General features: G+C 31.1%; 1 protein-coding gene across 2 annotated transcripts; it reads right to left on the bottom strand.

Moving 5' to 3' along the window:
• Positions 1-1,023: 1,023 nt before the first annotated feature.
• Positions 1,024-10,825, bottom strand: LOC105133958 (exportin-T-like). 2 transcript variants are annotated; one of them, XM_011038135.1, is made up of 15 exons: positions 8,790-10,825; positions 8,594-8,683; positions 8,321-8,410; positions 8,012-8,116; positions 7,637-7,696; positions 7,072-7,134; positions 6,885-6,980; positions 4,309-4,473; positions 3,613-3,786; positions 3,448-3,513; positions 3,260-3,358; positions 3,030-3,176; positions 1,595-1,784; positions 1,463-1,508; positions 1,024-1,355 (listed from the first exon to the last, which is right to left on the bottom strand). In XM_011038135.1, exons 1-13 carry the CDS (start codon positions 10,521-10,523, stop codon positions 1,689-1,691), a joined length of 2,985 nt encoding a protein of 994 aa, XP_011036437.1. In that variant the 5' UTR covers positions 10,524-10,825; the 3' UTR covers positions 1,024-1,355; positions 1,463-1,508; positions 1,595-1,688. The 2 variants fall into 2 exon arrangements, with proteins under 2 accessions (XP_011036437.1, XP_011036438.1); XM_011038136.1 differs by having other exon boundaries at positions 1,463-1,514; positions 1,597-1,784.
• Positions 10,826-21,123: the final 10,298 nt, after the last annotated feature.

Below are 21,123 nucleotides of genomic sequence, written 5' to 3'. Positions count from 1 at the left end.
AAAACATGAACTTATAAAAAAAAGTTATTTCACTATCATTTCTCGAGTTTTTTTTTTAAATAGTATTTTTTTGTTTATTAACTTTTTTTCTATTAAGTTATTTTGAGTTGATTTTTTTATTATTTTTTTAATATTTTTAGATCTCAAGTCAATTATTAAAATCTTAGATTTAAAAAAAAATACACATTATCATATTTTTTATATAATAAAAAAAGTCATCATATTTTTTCTACAATAAAAAAAAAAGGTTTACAGCATAACGCGGGTTTCCTATCAGTAGAATCATAAATGGCATGACTTGAGATAAAAGGAAGGGTTAAAAAAAAAAAACAAACAAGGACATTGCCACCTTTACTCAACAGTAATTCTTGTAAAAGTTGCGGGAACCTTCTTCATTCTGAAATAACACATCAATACGCACCAGCCGTGAGAGAGCAAGCAAGACAAACTACTATGAAATGACAGGTCGCAGGTTACTACTAACAACGTTTTTGTGAAGAGTTTTATTTAATGATCACGAGGTCGCTAACTACCCCCACCAAGGGTGTATATGACACGTTCCCATCAGCAAAACAAAAGCCTGGAATGATGAGATTATGGAAGTCTCATTCTTTCAAGCAGTGAAAAAATCACCTGGCACCATTTTAGGATGAAAGGCAAAAAAAATCCCTGCCGACATGGATTCTACAAAAGCATGCTAAGCATATCCTTGTCGTCAGTCAAAAGGCAAAATTATCAACAACAGTGATCATGCTGCTAGATTTCATTGAAAAAATTAAAACTTGTTCCAACCACCCTCATCACGCAGAGGACCAAAACCATATACCTTTCAACAATACACCAACTTGTGACTGACAAATCAAGTCTAATGGAGTTTCAAATGGGGCAGGATTCTGCGGTTAGAAATTCGATTGCTAATACTAGCGATTCTCGATAAGGACAAAATGGAAAACAATCAGTAAAAGAGGTGCGCCCTTGATAGTGAGGAACAGAAAAAACTGCTTCGAGAAAATCCAAGACAGCCAGTAATTTATAAGCAAACGTTTTATTTTCTGATTCCCAAAATTCTAAACAAACGAAAATTCTGCTACTCTTCTCCCCAATGCGGAAAGAGCATCACAGGCACTCGATTGGAATAAATGAGAACGAAATAAATAACAAAACACGGCATAATCCCAAACAAAATTTCTTTTCATTTCCCCCCACTGCTAAATATGGCCCTTCAAAAACTCTAGCCATTTCTTTTAAATACCTAGACAGCTAACTTTTGACTACATACATCCACCCAAAAAAAATAAGCTGCTCTTCCAAACCAGCTTATTCAAGATAAAGAAACTGTTGCCGGAAATATACAACTGCAACGAAGTGAGATCAAATCAGTTACTCCACAAAAATCAATTCCAAAAAGCAATAATCAATCTACACCAGACCACCATAAAAAGGAGTTCAGTTCATAAAATACCTCGTTGTCCATGCAATAAACTCTACGTTCTATTTACATGAAGAACCTGCACATTAAATTGTGTAAGAGCAACACAGACCAAAGAATATGCTCCAAGCAAGATAACCAGCACATAGCCAAGTCTTAACACACCTTGAAACGGAATTGGATTGTTGCAAAAAATATATATCACAGAACAATTGGGCAAAACGACTTTTGGTTTCCATAAAAATCGTACTAATTCTTGCTATCTGAAAACAAGGTTTCCATTCTGTTGCTGTCGCAGTCGTATATTCTCAATGACTGACTGGTAGAATGATCTCAATGCCTTCATATCATTACCCTGCACATACAAACATCAAAAGCACAAAGCAGAATTGGAGAAATTAAACCATATTTGATTATTTCTACACCCATTTAAACATGTCAGTTTCTGGTGATACATGTAGCTGCATTCATCATGGAAGCCTAATTCATTGAAATATAAAGAAAAGATATTTAAAACCCCAAATGCTTCTTTCAAACAACCTATAGAAACCTAAAACTTTCAGTACATAACAGAAAAATTTTCCTGACAAATGAAACATGAAATTTCAATAACAAAATCTATTTAAGAGCTTAAATAACCAAAACCTCAATCCTTTCTCAATCATACTTGTTTGATACTAGGTTTGGATTAAAAGGTTTTGAGAATTAGGGAAAGGAAAGGGGGAGATCAAACCCTTCGAGCTTTGCCTAGAAGGGGCTTTATTTTAAAGGAGAAAGAGAGGATAGGAGGGTTTTGCCACAGCCCCCAATCCATTCAAATGCTTAAACCCAACAGCCAAAGTTCAAGTGTTAAAGGGAATTGAGTTTATAATCTTCGACTCGTGTTTCTATCATTACACTTCAATCCAATCCAATCTCCACAGATGAAAGAGACAAATATATAATTATAAAACCCCTTCCATTTTCAACCAAACAAGCAAAGTTAGATGATGTTTCAAACTTCAATACATCCAATGAATTTGAAAATAAATACCTTACCATCAGTTATCATTCCCTTCTCTCCCTGTAAAACTATAACCTTTCTATTCCCATTCCTCTATGGAAATATACAGTAAATTGCACTTGATGAAATCATTAATTCCAATATCATGGGCTTAAAGTGGCTCTATCTCTGTCCATGATGCATTGAAACCCAAACATCTGCCCTAATTCATAACAGAATTGAAGAAATTCAGGGTGGGAATTCTGCGCAGGGATTTAGCACCAGAGAAGGGCTCACCTGTGGGTGCCTCATGATGTCACATATTTATATCAAGTTGGAAGATTTCATATGACTAAAATTATCATGTCGCTAGAAAGTTTGGAGAACAATCCCCAGTTGGACCAAAGTTTGGCCAGATCTATAAGGTATAAGCCAAAAATGGATATAATCTTTCCCTAGACAACTGCTAGAATGAAATATGATTTGAAAAACACAGGAAAACAAAAACTCAAGCAACCATAATAGCTGGACAGATCCCATAATTTATATTTGGTTGGACAAAATGCACTTACACACACATCCAACAACTTAGTAAGATATGTAGCACTATTTTGTTACCTGCAACTTCTGGCAATATTGTGCAGCTAAATCTTGAGGGCAATGTGCAGTAGTAAAGCAGTTTGTTACAAAATGAATAAGAAAACCATCACCAAACTTCTCGTACATAACCTTCTGAGCAAGTACAATTTCTCCAAACAGAATGAGCTGTCAGACAGAATCAGAACAGCAACTTCAAAAACATGTATCAACAAATAGGCCATTATCAAAATCTATTGTACAGTTCTTACAGTGTTTGCATCATGAAACTCAAAGGATTTGTCAAGTGCGCTGTAAAAACAACAGTTCTTAGCAAAGCCATCGATTATAAAGCTTCGGAAACCAGGTACCTGAATATTCAGTTCCATTAGAGCAAAGAAAAAGAAATCATCATCATAAAAGCCACTAAGAACAGGATCTTTGAGGGAGGATGACAAACCTTTGCTTCAACATCAGGTCTTGTACACCAGTCTTTAATTAATCTAATGAATATCTGCACACATGCCTGAATTACAGAGGAATAAAATGATACCTTGAGTTCATGCCAGTGCAATTATATCAACAATCCAAACCTTCAACGGACAAAATGATGTATCAGACACACCTTCCTCACAAGAATATCCTCGTGATGGCAAGCTGACTGAAGTAGCAACTGCATCATCTTATCCAAGTAGTCTCTACTCCTAGGTGAAAGGAAGACTGAAGATAGATCATGTGTAGCTATCACATGAAGAAACGTGTACAATGTTTTTTGGAGTTCTTGTAATTCACGAATTTCCTGCAAAATAAGTCAACAGGTCCTTATTCAAGATAGTTCAGAGCATCACCTTCAGATAAAGAATTGAATTAATTTTTCCTAGGATACTTTAAATGAAAAACAACTTTCAATTTATTTGAAATAGTATGTCAATCAAGATTTGCAAAGTGCATCGAGCATTCTTTCACTGAGATGAAAAAAATTGAATTGCCAACTATTATGATGCCTTCACCATCGAGCATGCTTTCAGCATGATGAAATAGTACATGAAACAATGTGATGTAAACAAAAGTAGAAGTAATATTGGATAGCAGCATAATTTCACACAAATTTATACTCTTGCAACAGAAAGGAAAGATACCATCCAAGCACACATAAGATAACATTTAAACTCTTAAGAACCAAAACTTGAACAATGTCTGGAAAATTAACATAATGAAGCTAAAAATACATTCATCATTTGCTTTAAAGATAGACCCTTGAAAGGAGAATGTTAACTACACCCAAGGGATTGATAAATATCTATAGATAGAATTTCCATACCTCAGAATTGGTTCCATGTCCTAAAGGAAATGGTTCAGTTGGGATAAGACTAAATATTCTACCAGCAATAGCAGGAAAAACTTCCTCCACTATGTCATGCACTGAGGTGCTGAATTTGCATATAAGCTGATTGAGTAGAACAAGAAAACCAGCCATTTCCTTTGGCTACAATAAAACAAAATCTAGAATCAGGCATTCATGTCACAAGAGAAAATGCGAAACCAATTTAATGCAATAAACATTTTCATGCATGGTTCCAAAAGATGTCCATGTAGAGTTCCTTGAAGCTAAACCCCATCAAATCTGGGAAAAAACCATCACTTTTGTCTAATGTCATCATAAAGAAGTTGAATCTAAGTAACTTCCGAAGGCAAGCACTAAAGAAGCCAAACGGTGGTTTTTTACAATTCATGTACACAAAAAACTGTGACTAGAAACCAGAACAACAAGTGCCTAAGAAAAAGGCACTTGCAGCAGGAAATAAGGGGTCTGCTTACAGGTCTTTAGAACTGTTAAACCATTATGAAAGCACCTTCTTTTTTTATTTAGATTATAAGAGGAGATTTTTTTCATAGCATACAGCAATGAGCCATTATTAAAACTGGTGAAAAAATAGTGAAAATGCAATATTATCCGTCCACACGTTTCACATTTTCTCTCTCACCACAAAGTTTCTCTTTCAATATTGAAAATAATATTCTTATATCTCTTATGTTCTTTTCTTTTTGAGAAATTATTTCTCTTTATGGTGTTAAAGAAAAAATCTAGTTGTTTATGCTTAAACTTTCCTTTTCACCTTTCTCTGTAAAACTTGCCTGAAATAAAAACTACTTTTTCCCCACAAGTTCTATTACTCGTTTCTTTTTATTTTCTTTCAACCACCATCTAATGTGTTATTTTCAATTGCTTACTTATATGAGGTTCCACTTCCAAATGTTGCTCTAAATCAAAGAAGAAATTCATTATTCTTTTATATATTTATTCTCTCATCTTTTTCTTTTTCTTTTTGTTGTTTTAAGAATGTCCTAGTACATATGATAAGAAAAAAAAAGCGCCAAAACCTAATATGAAAAAATGCATGTTCTGTTTAAAAGTGATAAAATGCACAATGACCACAAAAATTGTTCAGGCTCTGCCATTGCACAAGGAGAAAGCTGACATTTCATTCCAGCACAAGATTATAATTGCTCAAACATATTAGCATCCTTGGGGATGGCAAGAAAGGTTTAATTGTGTAACTTTTATCCGAACACACCATCAAATAATACGCAGCCATGGCTAAACCTTTAAGGAATTGCTGAAAGGACAAAGCAAGCTAGAACCCTTGTAACAAAAATAACTGCTGTCTCACATCCAGGGGAGCCCGACAAACTAAACTTTAACCATTTAATGCTTTCAATCAAAGTTACATGATGGGATCATTTCCTTTCGTCACTCTACCGTACTCATGCAGGCTGAAAGTAGGCAGTAAATTAACATCCTAACTACTGCTACAAAACATAAATTTCCCCAAAATGCAGCAGCTTGTGTTGTGGGAAATGAACAAATTACTTTTATGTGGTTTTGTTTGATTCCATAACTCAGGAATATATTGTAATTTCAGGTTTGCAGGGGTATTTCGATAATTTTAGATTTCCCGGAAAATTCATAGGTCAAGATTTTTATTTTAGTTATCTTTAAAAATATTTATAGCTTCTTGTTTAGGTTCTCTTTTCCTAGTGTTCACTTATTTAGGAACCTAAGTCTTTATTGCACTAGGAAATTATTAGGTACTCCTGATACAGTGCTTTCTCCTCATATAAAAGTAGGATGCACCATGATAACCATGGATCTCACTTTTGCATGAGTGAGAGAGCATCGCACTGGGAATATCTATTAATCTCTCGCTGTGGGACACTAGCCTCCCTCTCTCTGTATAGCTATGTAGTATTTCAATAAGTACAATTGCAATATTTTTAGCAATGACACCATTAGTTTTTCACTCATTCCAACTCAATTTCCAAACCCCAATCCTCTTTAATCTAGACATTTCATTCCCAGAATGTCCAAGCCTGAACCCAACATAAAACACTTGTACAATAAAAAATTCAAACCAGTCCTGCACCAACTTGTACCTGATATTATCAAAATCATTATTGTCCTAGTTCAGTAAAGCAAGGCCAAATTCCTTCTTAATGGGTCAAATATCTTGACATATAGCAATTCCAGTCGTCAATTGGTAAAACTTAAAGTGACAAGAATAAGAAATATATGGAGATTTTCTATTCTTGAATAATATTGCACACGGTCCTAGGGAATGACCATAACAGATCTGCATGTAAAAAACCCCAATGAAACACATCCCCCTCCTAAACTTGATGTGGGCTCACAATCAGGTATTGCTCCTGCCCCAGGACATCATCCATAGAACAAATAAGCCAGGCAAATAATCAAATCCCGTTCCATCCAAAGAGCATTCAGGATTACATAAAAATAGAAATAATGTAATCAACAAAACAGGGGGGGAAAAAAAACCATCAATATTAGCTGTATGAGTGAAGATTGTAGACTGGTAAAATGGGAATTGTTTTTTATACCTCACTTTCTGCAAGCAATTGTCCCAATGCCTTGGGAAGGAATGGAAATACAGATGCACCTAAAGTATCTACCATACGATGAATGAAGGACGTAACCTGAATACAATGAATGCTAGCTTTAGGCAATATGCAAAGCCAACAAAATATCAAATTAAAGTACTTCCATGGCCCCATGTCCCATTCTTACCTTGTTCCGTAAAGGCTGTATCTTTGGAAAAACAACAAGTATTTGGAGGAGAACATCCAATGTCTGGATCACAAAGAGAAAATAAAACCTCATCACAAAGAAAAGAGGAGCAATGATAGAATTTCTGTTCTAACTTTTTCTACAGTGGTGTCTAGCAGATCCTAGCATCTAGCAATATGCAATGTAACATTTCATTCTCAATTTATCACCATAAATATTGCAATAATTAAAAATGTAGAAGACCTAAATTAGGAATTCAAAGAACAAAGGAATGAAACAGATGATGGAGTGTAGCGCAGCAAAACTGTCATCCCACCAGTATAGAAGGTAAATGAATAAATATGCAAACAGTCCACCACACTGAGGCATGGAGGAAAAAAATATCAGCACAGCCATAAGCAAGATATCATGCCTGACTTAAAAGTACTTAATCATAAAAATGATGAAGACAATCATGTTAAATCGTATAGACAGGTTCATGAACGCACTGGATTTTGCAAAAGGTGACCAACCCAGAGATAGCATGTGGCTCAAGAAACAAAAACTAAAGATCTGAAATACCCACCTTCTTAAACATGGCACCTATTGCAGGGCGACTCGTGGTTACCAGACGCTCACTAAAACCCTGTGTCAGAAAAGGAAATTTTCTTGAGACATTACATCTCTTTAAAATTAAGATTCCAACAAAGAATCACAAAATTCTGTCAAGAGAAACATGCTAAGTTTGTATCCTAGCACAATGAAAAAAAATATAATCACCAAAATGAGGAAGCCTAATGTGCAAAAAATTCATGTGATTAAGTGTTGTCAATTAATTACAAGTGATTAAAGAATATCCACCCCATCGCCAACAACAAAGTAACATGAAATAAAAACATTTTCTCAATGAAGGGAAAACTGAGCATGAAATAGAATTTAGAAAGCCAAAGGGAAAAAGAACCTTGCTGAGTGCATTAATTGCCATGATTACTTGCTGAATATTAGCAATTTTCACTGGAGACTCTTCCGGACTCAGTGCATTGGCATTTATGAGTAATGTTTCCACCTGGATCAAACAAGAATACTTCAGAAGCATGTATAAGAAAATCAGTAAAAATGCCATTAGGCACAGGATGCATGTTCAAAGAAGCTCTTCAGAAGAGATTCTAACAACAGTTTTAGATAAGTATAAGTAAACGCACTTCAAAAAATGAGCAGTGGAAAGGAAAGGTAAATAAATGTTTTAGCAAACTTCAAATTTAACCATAACCTGGTGGCAAAGAGGAGTGAGCAGTGAAGATAGATAATCAGATTGCTTTTCAGATGGTACTTCTTCCATCCCAATTAAGAGACCAATTGCCTGTAAATTGTATCCACATATATCAGAAGAAACCAAGGAACCATCACGCTATGGAAATTTCATACAAACTAAAAAAATCTATTTACCTGTATGTCAAGATGCAATGCATGTCTGAACGTGTATGTGTATTCAAAACTAAAAGTTGAGAGAATTTAAGAAGAGAACACAGTATGGTTGAAGTACCTCAAAGATGTGGCTACCATCTTCAGATCCTGAAAAATCATTTGATGTATGATTCAGAGATGTAAACCGAGTTACTGTATCTTGGAGGCTCTGTCGATTCAAAGAATATCAAGATATCAAAATTGAATAATATCTATAAGAACAAGTTTTATAGACAATTTATTGCCATAAAACAAGAAGATGGTTTGCTTACTACCTGCAAAATTGACTCTATGAAAGGAACGAGCTTTGCTTTTAGCAATTTCACAACCCTCATGAACAGATAACTAGCTCTACGCCTCACATGGAAGTTTGGGTGGTGAATTCCTCTCTCATCCAGAAATGCAGTCAAAACCATGGGGACACACTCGGTATGCTCCTGGACAAACTTGATATATCTAGTTATAGTCTCTAAATACACAAGTGCAACTAACCTATTAAAATGGCACTGAAACCTAGTCGAAATGAGGGTTGGCACCAATTCGCTCAACAGTCCGCTTCCAGTTTTTATGGCTTCATCACTTAATGACTCTCCAAGTGCATACAAAAGAGAAAGAGAAGCTTCTACCTCTTCAACATTTCTTTCTGACACAGATGAGATACAACTGACTAAAGAGTTTCTGATAAACATTTGAGTAACATCCGGTGCCACACGAGCCACACTACGTAACAACACAAATAGGTCCTTTCTAAATTCCACCATCTTTTCTTCTTCCTCTCTCCCAATCTTATCCAGCATATCAAGATTATCACGGTAGATAGGATCATAACGAATTTGTGCACAAATAACTTCCAACATCTTCCCCACATGATGCAGTTGTTTCTCTCTCAATGGAGAAAGGCTCTTCATAGTGGCAACATAACAAGAGAGAAACTGCACAATACTAAATGTGGTGTCCACCTCACAGTTCTGCATTACATAAAAAACAGATGGTAAAACTTCATTCAAAAGCTCCAGAGAAACACCCTTAGCATCCTCCGTGTTCACCCGTTTATAACACTCCAGAGCCTCAACGGCATACCCTGTAATCAATGCAGCTACTTTTGACACCAACTCTGAGTCAATATCTCCAGTTACCAACCCAAAAACCCTATTTATCTGAAGATTCTGCAATATTGCTAACTTTGATTGATGATCCATCCGCTTGGAAACCACTGCCAAAATGCACCCTGCAGCAGCACCCTGAAGCTGCTCAGATCCCCCGCTAACTAAAATCAGCTGAAACAATAATGGAATGAATGCATCATTCACAATCAACCCAATATCAATCCATGAAATATACCTCCTCATTGATTCTAACACGCTAGAGCAAAGGTCCAGATCAGAATTCCGATACATAGAAACAATTTCATACCAAACATTCACTATCTGCGCTATGCATTGCTGCCTTATAGCATCCTTAACCCGCCCCGCAACCCCCATCTCCTCAGGTGTCCGTGGGTAATCTAAACTGATCAATTCATCATCCAAAGCATTCAAAATCCTACAGAACATATCAATAACCACCGCCCCTTTCCTCAAATGAGGCAAAAAATCAACAAACACCGAAGACCAAATTAAAGGGTAATCAAAATAAACCAAAGTGACAAAAACCAGCGCAAGCTTGTTCTTTATAAATGCAGGGGCACCCTCTAAAATCCTAACAGCATTGTTATTCTTATCATCAATAACCTCAAAACAACACATAGAAAACACTGATTTCCTAATGAAATCCTTCTCTTGTAAGCTCAACATAGCATATTTAACCCTAATAACCTCATGTAAAGTCTGCAAACACCAAAATTGAACCTGAACAAGGTTGCAAAAACATAACTTCTCAATGCAAATGCGGCATGCAGTTGGGGTTTCCTTAATTTGCTGACAGAAAGAGAGTGCTTGTGATTTTAGAGCTGAATCTATAGCGCCCGATTCTTCAAAACTTATAAGTATCGCTTTTTCAACATCATCCATGATTAAAAACGGCTCAAGAATCAAAACCCAGCAGAATTTGATTGCCTTTTTAGGATTCTGGCAGTTCTAAAGAGAGCCCAATACCGAAGTCTGAGCCTTTTTCTTTAAAGGGTTATCAGAAGTAGCTTACCTGATGGTGATTTAAGAGATCTTTTATGATTACGTGTGCCAGTGGTGCGGGTTTGAGCTAGGGTTTTTGAGGGGGTGAGGTGGAGAAAACCCTAGGGCCGTGTTTGGATTGATATTGATATATAGTTTAGTAAGCCTCTGAGAAAGAGAAGTTAAGGTAAATGGAAGCAAAACTAAAAATATAGGGTATAAATAGGTGTTAAGAGCAAGAAGAAGAGTGGGACTTTGTGATGTTTCAAATTACTACAATGTCCTTCTGGCTTGCGTAGGCAAAAACCAAAAAATCTTTCGACGCTGGTGTTAGGGTTGGGATTAATTAATAGTTTAGTTAAGAACTAAAACTAAAGTCAGAAACTTAGTAAATTAGTCAGTGAGTCAGCTAAGTGAAACCCAACACATTGGGCTCGTAATCCTTAAAGCCTATAAAAGCCCTCTAAGGTCCGATGTAGAGGGGTTTTAGCTTTTAGATGGATCAACTGGGTCCGAAACTGAAAAGAACATGAAGATTAAATCTACTTATAAAAATTTTGTGTCTAATGTTACCGTATAAAATGTTATAATTAGGGAATATCTGAATAATTTTTTAAAATTTTTCATTTCTTATTTCTTGATTTTATAGTGAAAAGAGTTGGGATGAGTTTGTGGTATAATTAAATTTATGTTATTTAAATTTAAAAATTTACGCGAACTCGAACCTGAATTAATTAGGTTGATATCCACTCAATTTTTTAAATCAAAATCAACCTTCCAATTAGATTAGATCTGATTTAATATCAACTATCATTTAAGTTCCTTAATTTACTTTTAAAAGTTTTAAAAAAATTTAAAAATTGAATTGGTTTAAAAACATGCAAAGATAGTCTTCCACGTGATTATTTTTTTTATGGTTTTCGAAAATGGACCATTTTATCGTGCCCAAACTTTAGGGGCTTTTGTTTAGTGGGCTAAGGTCCAAAATGTAATTTACATGGGGTTCAGAACATGAGTTTAGGCTCATTCGAAGCATTGAGAACCAAACATCACCTTGATAATGATCCCTCTCGGAATTTTTTTATTTCCAGAATTCCTGGTGTTGTTGCATCATTTTTCCTAGGAATTGATTTGGAGTGCAGTTAGGTTTCTTAAAAAAATGTTTTTTTGCTAAAAATTATAATAAAATAATATTTTTAAAAAAATTTAAAATTTATTTTTTATATTAATATATTAAAAATATAATAAAATAAATAAATTGAATTTCATTTTCTGAGAATTTGTGTTTTCACTGATTTGGTTGTTATTCTTTCTCTGGGGACTTTTTTCCACATAAATCATGATTTTGAGGTGTAAACTGTAAAGTCCAGTAATAATACAAAAAACAAAGAAAACATTATTTAGAAGAATATTGTTTAATTTGTGAAAATTAAAAAAGAAGAAGAAGAAAGTGAAATTTTGATTAAATCTTATTTTTACCATCCCATGATTTTTATTTTTCTTGTAGACATTTAAATAATTGGTTTATTGGTAAAATATGATTTTTTTTTCATCAACAATATTGTATTTTTAAAAAAAAAATAGGCTAAACTATGAAAACACCACTTAAATGTTATAAAATTAGGCAGACTATCCAAAATATTTTTAATATCATTAAAAAACTTTATGATTAATGTAGTTTTTTAATGTAACTGGAATATTAGTGATCATATTTATTCATGCATTGCTACAACATATTTGTTACCTTAGTGACATTAGATCAAAGATACAGATGATTTTAATATTCAAACAAATTGGTGTGATTGGTCGTGTTATGATAACTTTTGCGCTTCAAAACGATAAATTTATGTTGGAATAATTACATAAAATAGTTTTATTATTTTTAATAATAGTAATAGTAATATTTACTGCAATAATGTATGATTATTTTTTTTTGGGTTTAAAGGTTGTCTAAATGATTTAATAAAACAGTTTGTAACATGTTTTCATGAAAATATTAAACACCATCGATGTGGTTTTAATTAAAAATTATGAAGTAAGACTTTTATCATCAATAATCTCTAAAACAGTTAGAAAATAAATATAAATGGCTAATAGTTTAATTACTGGCCGTTGGGCCTTTTGTTTTGCTGGAGGGCTTAAAAAAATATAAATATCGTTATTTTAGCTTATATATGATAAAATATTTAAAATGATGATTAAAAACTCTATTAGTATATCTAATAAAATTAATCTATTATCATATATATATATATATATATATCTATATATATATTTATAAATAAATAAATAATTGGTGTAGCTTTTTTAACATGACCGAGCAGACCAAGAGCAAAAAAAATTAACCCAGCCGAGTAGACCAAGTGCAAAATAATCAACATTTTTAAACGGTGATCTTGGTAAAAAATTAATTCACATAATTATTGTCTTAACCTTACTTAACCCTTACTAAAAAGTAAAATAACGAAATGCCAAGTAATTTAATTGAGAAAAATAAATTTATAAGATAAAATAAAAAAATATTATATTAATCCCCATTAATAAAATTTTTTTATAATCTAGATAAAAAACTCGATCATAATAAATTAACTTGGATGAATAATTTTTTTTTCTTTTCCTTCTGTTATTTTTTTTAGTTGGGTTTTGATTGGGTTTTAATTAATAGATTAATTTTAGAAATAAATTTATAAAAGAATTAAAAATAAAATTTAAAAAGATCCTCATCAATTTGAATTAACAAATTAAATTTATAATCAAGATTTCAATTAGACATTTTAAGCAAAATGAGAAAAAAAAATGAAACTGTACTTTTTTATTTTAAGTTAAATTTTAAAAATTAATAACAATAAAGGATGAAATTGTTTTTCTCAAAAAAAAAATACATTAAACAACAAAAAAAAGTTTGAATATTATTTTTTAACTCGTCAAAACTTTTATTCACACCGAGGACCAAATAGATTTTTTTTATTTTCTTATGGAAATTCAATGCCAAGTTTTCTTACACACACTAGATTAGAGTTTTTGATAAAGAAGACAAACACTGTCAAGTGAAGAGGTGTCCAGAAATACTCCCAGTTTGACCATTCACTTTTGACCGTTAAACCTCCACGTCACTATCACATGAAAGTCCAGTATACAAATCAGAAAACATTCAATCCACTGATTTCGTATGGCGTTGGACATAACGTAAGATCTCGTGATATCAACGGACCAGATTCATGCTGTTCTCGTCAATCAGTTCTCAAACGGCGGAGCTATCTCCGGCATGCAATTAACGCGTGCTCCGAGCGTGAGGATTGTGGCCGTGCTGAAACAAAACCCGCACCAATCGGCGTCAGTTAGGACACTTGTGCGCGCGAAGACTTGACCACGTGGCTAAGGTGGCGGGCGGCAACACGCCACGTGCTGGTCACAACCTTTCACGGAAAGAGAACTTCTCATAAAAAGACAGTGGAAGAATCAAGGGATCGCGAGTGGTGGTCCCTCTAGTGGGACTCTCTCAAATTCCAGAGAGACCGTCAGCAAAATCCATGGCAATTCTTATTTAGCCCCCCCCAATAAATACATATACACGTGAAAGAATTCAAAGAAAAGTTTAATGTGTGAATTTAACAAAAAAAAATTCTTTTTTCAGTGATGTTAAAATTTTATGATATACCAGGCTTGCTCTAAATTGCATATATGATATTTTTAATTATTAAAAAATATAAAGATGATAAGAAACTAAAATTTGATGTATTATGAATGAAATATTTTTTAAATACTAAGATAGTAATATATGAAATGATATATTTGTTTTCTTAATATTAAAACATTAATATATTAAATTGATATGAGTCATAAAATCTTGATAATTATAAGAAATAAAAATTAAAATAAATTAAAAATTTTAATTTTAATTAACTAAATATTAAAAAATGAAAAAATCTATTCAATTTATAGAAAAAAAATTAAATAAACCTAAATAAACAAGTAAAACTCATGATCCAAATCAGGTGAATAAGATCACCAAAAACAACATATAAAAAAATACAAAGGTTAATTTTTAATCAACTTCTTATTGAATTATAAAATTAAAAAAAATTAGAAAGAAATAAAAAAAATTAAATCAACTTGATTGTATCATTAAATTATAACATGAATTATGAATTATGAGATTGAGATAATTTTATAAAAAATAAACTAGAAAAAAAAATCTCATCATAATATAAAAAAAATTAATTCTTTAATTTTATTTAAATGAATTTAAAAATAAAAAATAAAGGAAAATCCTTTGAAGAGGCGCCAAGAATCTAGTCCTAATGAACTAGTTCCTGGACGCGGAGCCCCACGTGCTTGCCCATTTTTACTTTTATTTTTTTGCTTGGATGCCCTACCAATTATTTCTACAAATGACACGTCATGTGTGCCCCTTGTATCCGATGATCTCAGAGTTGCTAAAAAATTAAAACAAGAGTATTTTATGCTAAAAAATCAAAATTTTCTATTTTTATTTATTTATCCGAAACACATGGAAAATATCCTATATAATTTAATAAACTTGTTTATGTAAATGACAAAATAAAATGTTTAAAAATTTAAAATCAACTCGAATTCTTAAAAAAAAATTGAGATTAAATCTACTTTTTCAAATGATAGAAAAAACAAAAAAAACCCTATAAAACTCCCAACATGAAATAGGATCCATTGATATTATTCTATTTCATGCTTGAGATTAGTAATAATTAAGATTTTTTCTTTTTAATATTAAAATTTAACAACTCTTTATCTTATCTTTTAAATCATACTGATAAATAAAAAAAATAAAATTTAATTTTTAAAAACTAAAGAAACCAAAAATTTATTATTTCAAAGTTACTAGTACCAAAAAAACTCTCCGTGAAGATTTTGAACAAATTATTTATTTTTTTTATTTTTTTACTTTAATTTTTAATTTTTTAATTATTTTCTCTTTCACATATTCACGTAACATGTCCATCAACTTGGTCTTGTAAAGGTTAAAAAAAAAAAATGTTTTGGGATAAAAAACAAAGCACTATAAAAATTCACAATGCTTTGCATCTGGTGTTTCAGCAATGCAGGGCTCCAGTGAAAATACAGTGTCTTTTGATGTCTTTTATAAAGAAACATGCTGTAAACAGGCTTTGAATGGCTGAACCGTCTTATTTTCTAAATAAGTTTTCAATTGTTATTTTTTTCTATGTGCTGCTTTGAAAAAGAAAAAGAAAAACCTCGATCGCCGCCCTGGCTTTAAGCCACTGCTAACATAAAAAAAGAAAAAAGAAAAAAGAAAAAAGAAAAAGCCTTTTCCAGTGGTTTATTACACTGTACAGGAAAGCTGCCTTGTATGCATGTATCCACTGTATTGTTGCCAGCATCGAAATAAAGGCAGCATAAAATCACACTTTTCTCTCTCCACACAGAATAAAATCAAGCTCTCAACACCTTGCTCGTCAGCAGAACAGAAGGGGAGATGCTGCGGCACTTTGATTGTGGATCTGGTACGGCGGAATTCCCACCGGCGACTTGACCATAGAAGGCTGATTTTTTTAATATATAAGCCAAAATCAAATAATGGTTAAGCGCTAAGGAATCGAATATTTAGTAATATTTTTCCTTTTCTTTTCCTGGTGGGCGTCCAAACACCACACATTAAAAAAAATCCTAGATTTTTATAGTACAGATTCAGTGGATTCATCATCCTCAAAGTGATTCTCGCACACCATGTCGAGGGACAAAATCAACACTTGCGGCCCCACACCTGCCCACTTGACGTGTCGCTCCATCATATGGATGAGCACGTAAAGGAGACAATGCTCCTGGTGGGAAAACAACAGTACGGTGGATGAGTTCCCATGCCATCGCCCTTCCAACAGCGGATTAAACATGAGTAATTAATTCTCTTTTTTTAAGGAAAAACAAAACATTGAGGATGTACGTATGAAATGGTGTACAAAAAGAGTAGAGGATAAGGGAAACATAAAATAAATGGAATGATTGGTGTTATGTTGAAATTAGCCATAGAATAATAATAATAAATTGATCCAATTATTTAATACAATCATCTCTACCCGGGACAATTGTTAAGAAGCTTCTACTCTTTTTTTTCTTACCTGCCATGTGTTTGAAAATATAATATAAATTATTTTTTATTTATAAATATATTTAAAATAATATTTATTTTTTATTTTTAAAATTTTTTTTTTACATCAACTATCAAAATAATTTAAAAACACTAAAAAAAATTTAAAATTAAATACTTTCTTCTTCCACATGTAAAAATTCTCTAACCTGCAACTTTATATTAAAATAATGAACTCTTAGTATATTATTAATTAATAAAATAATATAAACATGACAAGCTACTGACTTAACAATCCTTGAATTAAATTATTTATTGATAAACCTCTCACATAAATAATTATTATTTATATAAAATTAACCATAAAATACAAAGAAGAAGTCCACTTACTTGATAACCCCATTACTTTTAAATCCTAATATACTTGGACATGATAATAATCACTTCTTCTTTTTTATCTAGAAAGACATGGTCATGACAATGGTTAATAAACTTCAACTCCTCCTTCCATTATTTTTCTTACTCATTATTATATTCCTTCACACTTAGAAAGGTGTTATGTATAAATCACTCATTCCTTAAATATATAAAAAATAGTATAATGTACATTTCTAACCTTTATTTGTGTTAAATATCTTGTTTTTTGTTTTTTTTCTAATTATTACGCACCAAAATAGTCCTGGTTAACAAGTTATGAAAGGATGAATTCCAAGATCATGGGTTTATACCAGGGATAAACCTAATAAGTTGAACTTTGTTTAAGTATAATGAAGTTTGATGCATATTTGCTAGTTAATAGTTCATGTTTATATGCTTGTATGAAGGAAAAAATTTGAATTCCTAGAAATAAGAGCTAATAATGATGAAAAATAAAGATATCTTAAGTTATCCTTATTATAAAAGTCATAAAAGATGATTATGATTTTCATACTTCCACTAAAACTATGTTGGGTTATTAGGAATCAATTTTAAGAGTTTTTTTTACTATGAAATATTAACAAGGTAAGAAATAACTTGGTTTTTTTCAGTAAACACATTTTAAATAATAGTTATTGGTGTTTTCTATAAAAAGCATGTTAGAAAAGTTTTTTTAAAAAAAACAATGGTTAGATGTACCTTGATAATGTTAGGTGTGAAATGTTATTTGAACCCTAATAATAATAGTCTTTAGGGTTTTCAATTCATGAAGTCACGTTTGGTTAATGAGATATAACATTGTTATGCTTGTACGGGGATTTCATTCATGGGATGTTATGTTAACATGCAAATAAATATTTGGAAATTTAAAGTTCAATTCTTTCTATTTTTATTCTGTTTTAATTTCAATATTGTTTAGTTTATTGGAATTTATATTATATGTCTTTGATTGTAATAAATGAGAAAATTATATGCTATATAGATGTTCTTGATTTCTTAAATAATGCATAAATGAATAATATGAGATGTGAAATATTTTATGTTCAGCTTTAATTTGTTTATCTAAGGTATTTTAATTAGAAAATTAGCTTAATTAGGTTATGTTCTTTAGATTAATCTTAGTCGTTAAATCTTCATCCAAGTTTTTCTATATAAATAAAATCTTCTATTTTTAAGGATTAACACATAAAATTTTGTTAAAATTTCTAAATCTATGAAATCTTTTATTTTTAATGATTAATATGAAAATTTTAATAAAAAACTGCCAAATTGATGAATTCTCCCATTTTTAGAGATTAATGTTAGAATTATATTAAAAACCTCAAATTAAGAAAATCATTTGTTTTTAAAGATTAACGTCACACCTTTTGTTAAAATTTTCAATTGATGAAATCTTCTAATTTTAGGGATTAACATTAAAATTCTTTTTTAAAATTCCATTAAAGTTCTTAAATTGATTAAATCTCATATTTTCAGGGATTAACATGATTTTTTTTGTTAAAATTCCAAAGTCATATTACGAGAGATTAACTTTAAAATTTTCATTAAAATTCTTAAATTGATGAAGTATTCTATTTTGAGGGTTTAAAGTCAAAATTTTCATTAGAATTCCCAAATTAGCAAAATCTCCCTTTTCTAGGATTAATATTAAAATTTTTCATTCTAGACAAAATTCAACGAATCTTTTTTTTATTTAGAATTTGACATCAACTTGCTTGATAGATTTTCAATCTTCTTTTTCAAAATGAGTAGCGTAAACAATATAAGCTTAGGAATAAACTTATAAAGTTAATAGTAGGCATATAATGTATTTAGTAAAACATGTAGCAAAGGTAAACTTTCATTTGACAGGATGCAGTTTGGATGATATCGATCTTCTCTTAGGTATAATCAACCCTGTACTTATATCTTCCAGACTTGTTAATTTTGGGATTTCTAGTTTTTTTTTAAAAAAATATTAGATGACAACTTTATTATTTTTATTTTTCCTTTTAATTTTGGAGAGTCTTATACTTGTTACAGTGTGACAGCGATAAAGAGGTTTTCTTTCGAGAAACCAACATTTAGAAACTTATGATAAAAGACATACAAAAACAAATTAAGAAATTAACACATCAAATGGAGATAATAAACATGCATAGATAAATTGAAGAATTATCTCATCAATTAGTGGAGATGAAGAATGGAAAACTAGAGGATTGTGAGAAAAGTGATAATAGATCCATTACTTGTTTTGAGAGTTCATTTTGTAAGCATTAGTAGAAAAGGGAATCTCTTGATTGAGATGGATATGATATTGAAATTGAAATGTTTGATTATTCTAGTTATTTTGTGAATCAGAATCAATCATCAATTTATAATATTTATTTTGATTATGATTATGTTGATGATGATAGGAAAATAATGACAATGATATTGTCATAAATAATGTCTTTATTGGTAAGTTATAAGTTGAATATAAAGAGATTTAACAAAAAAATTTTTGTTAATTTAAGTTACGCATATCCTTTTTATTACAAGTTTACTATTAAACCAAAGCTAGATTTGTTCAAGGGTTATATGAATACAACACATGTTCATAAAGAAAGTTTTAGATTTGCAATTCATCATTCTAGAAGCCAATAAAGAGAATATCATTTGTTAAATGATGTTTCTTATATAAAATCTAACATGAAAGAATTAGAGATGATATTTAAAATTGTTATACATATGAAGTGAGGAAAGAAAAAAAAACACTGAAGAGTCTTGATCAAATTTCCACGAGATTGAAATAAGAGTAATTTGAACTTAAAAGTAAGATTTTTTCGATCTAGAAAGACTAATACAAGAGAATTTTAGGAAAAAATATTTGTTGTTCAAGTTATTTTATTTCTTTCTATTTAATTTAGGAAATTAAATATTATGTTTAGTAATTTTTTCCATTTTTTATTACTTTATTTATTTATTTTCAAGTTTTCTAGTTTTTGGGTTTATTTAAGAAATTATAAATCTCTTAAGAGATAGACCATTTGAAAATGAATATTTAGTAATAAAATTATGCATTAGAATTTTATATGACAACTCCATTTTATTTTGATGCTAACTCTTATATAAGTGCTATAGGCTTGTCCTCGAATTGGACGAGTTAGGGTGGTGGTGCAAGTTCGTCCACGAGTGCTTTATAATAGACTATAAGCTAAAATGATTTTGGTGTTGACCTCCATATTAATGCTACAAGCCTGTCTTTAAGTTGGATGAATTTAAGATGGTCGTGCAGACTTATTTATGAGTTTGGGTGACTTTTAGATGTAGTTAGCTTATATGTTTTATATTTTAAAAATTATAAATTTATTTTAAATTTAATAAAATATCATATAAATTTTTATCGTGTTTAATTATGAATTGTGAAGTGTATTGATTTTAATTGTGAAGCATGTTTATAAAGTTTATTAGAGATGATTTGTGAATTGTGATTATTATTGGGTTGGTTTTTTTTTTAAATTATAGAGAGTTGTGAGTATAAAAAAAATGTGGCAATATTTATTTTTTAAAAGTCATAATTGGTATTTGTAACTCATAAAAATATGTTATTTTTTAAATATATTTTAAATGGTGGTATTTTGCTATTTTTTATATTAATGTCCACACACATTATGAAAGGAAGAAATTTATCCAAATAGACAAAACTTAGTAATTCCTTTCAATAAACATACCAATTGAGATAAGAAAAATAACTTTAATATCCAATAAAAAATTATCAACATTTCTTGGATGATGATGATAATGATAATAATAATATCAAATCTTATTTTTACAAGTGTGTGGAGTACCTAATAATAATTTCTTGATTTAATTTATTTACCAAGGACATTTTTTTGTGTGTAAAAAATAAGAAAAACCAAAAAACCAGTACCGTTAATTCAGTTAGCTGCCAAGGAAATTTGCCTACTTTCATTGTTCCTTCCCTCGGCTGCTAAACAAATAAGGACTAGAGAGGTGAGCGGAAGAGGGAGAGCCATATTT

Source organism: Populus euphratica, unplaced genomic scaffold (genome assembly GCF_000495115.2).
Source record: "Populus euphratica unplaced genomic scaffold, PopEup_1.0 scaffold38.1, whole genome shotgun sequence".
NCBI classification, from domain to species: Eukaryota; Viridiplantae; Streptophyta; class Magnoliopsida; order Malpighiales; family Salicaceae; genus Populus; species Populus euphratica.
Note: the sequence above shows the minus strand (reverse complement) of the source record. Positions and strands in the feature narration are given on the sequence as shown.

Excerpts from the sequence above, each read along its gene's own strand:
- LOC105133958 (XM_011038135.1), bottom strand. The coding sequence starts at position 10,523 with ATGGATGATGTTGAAAAAGCGATACTTATAAGTTTTGAAGAATCGGGC. Across the intron at positions 3,514-3,612 it reads AGGATATTCTTGTGAGGAAG|GCATGTGTGCAGATATTCAT; the intron begins GTGTGTCTGATA and ends TCTGTAATTCAG. Across the intron at positions 3,177-3,259 it reads AGTTTCATGATGCAAACACT|CTCATTCTGTTTGGAGAAAT; the intron begins GTAAGAACTGTA and ends TCTGTCTGACAG.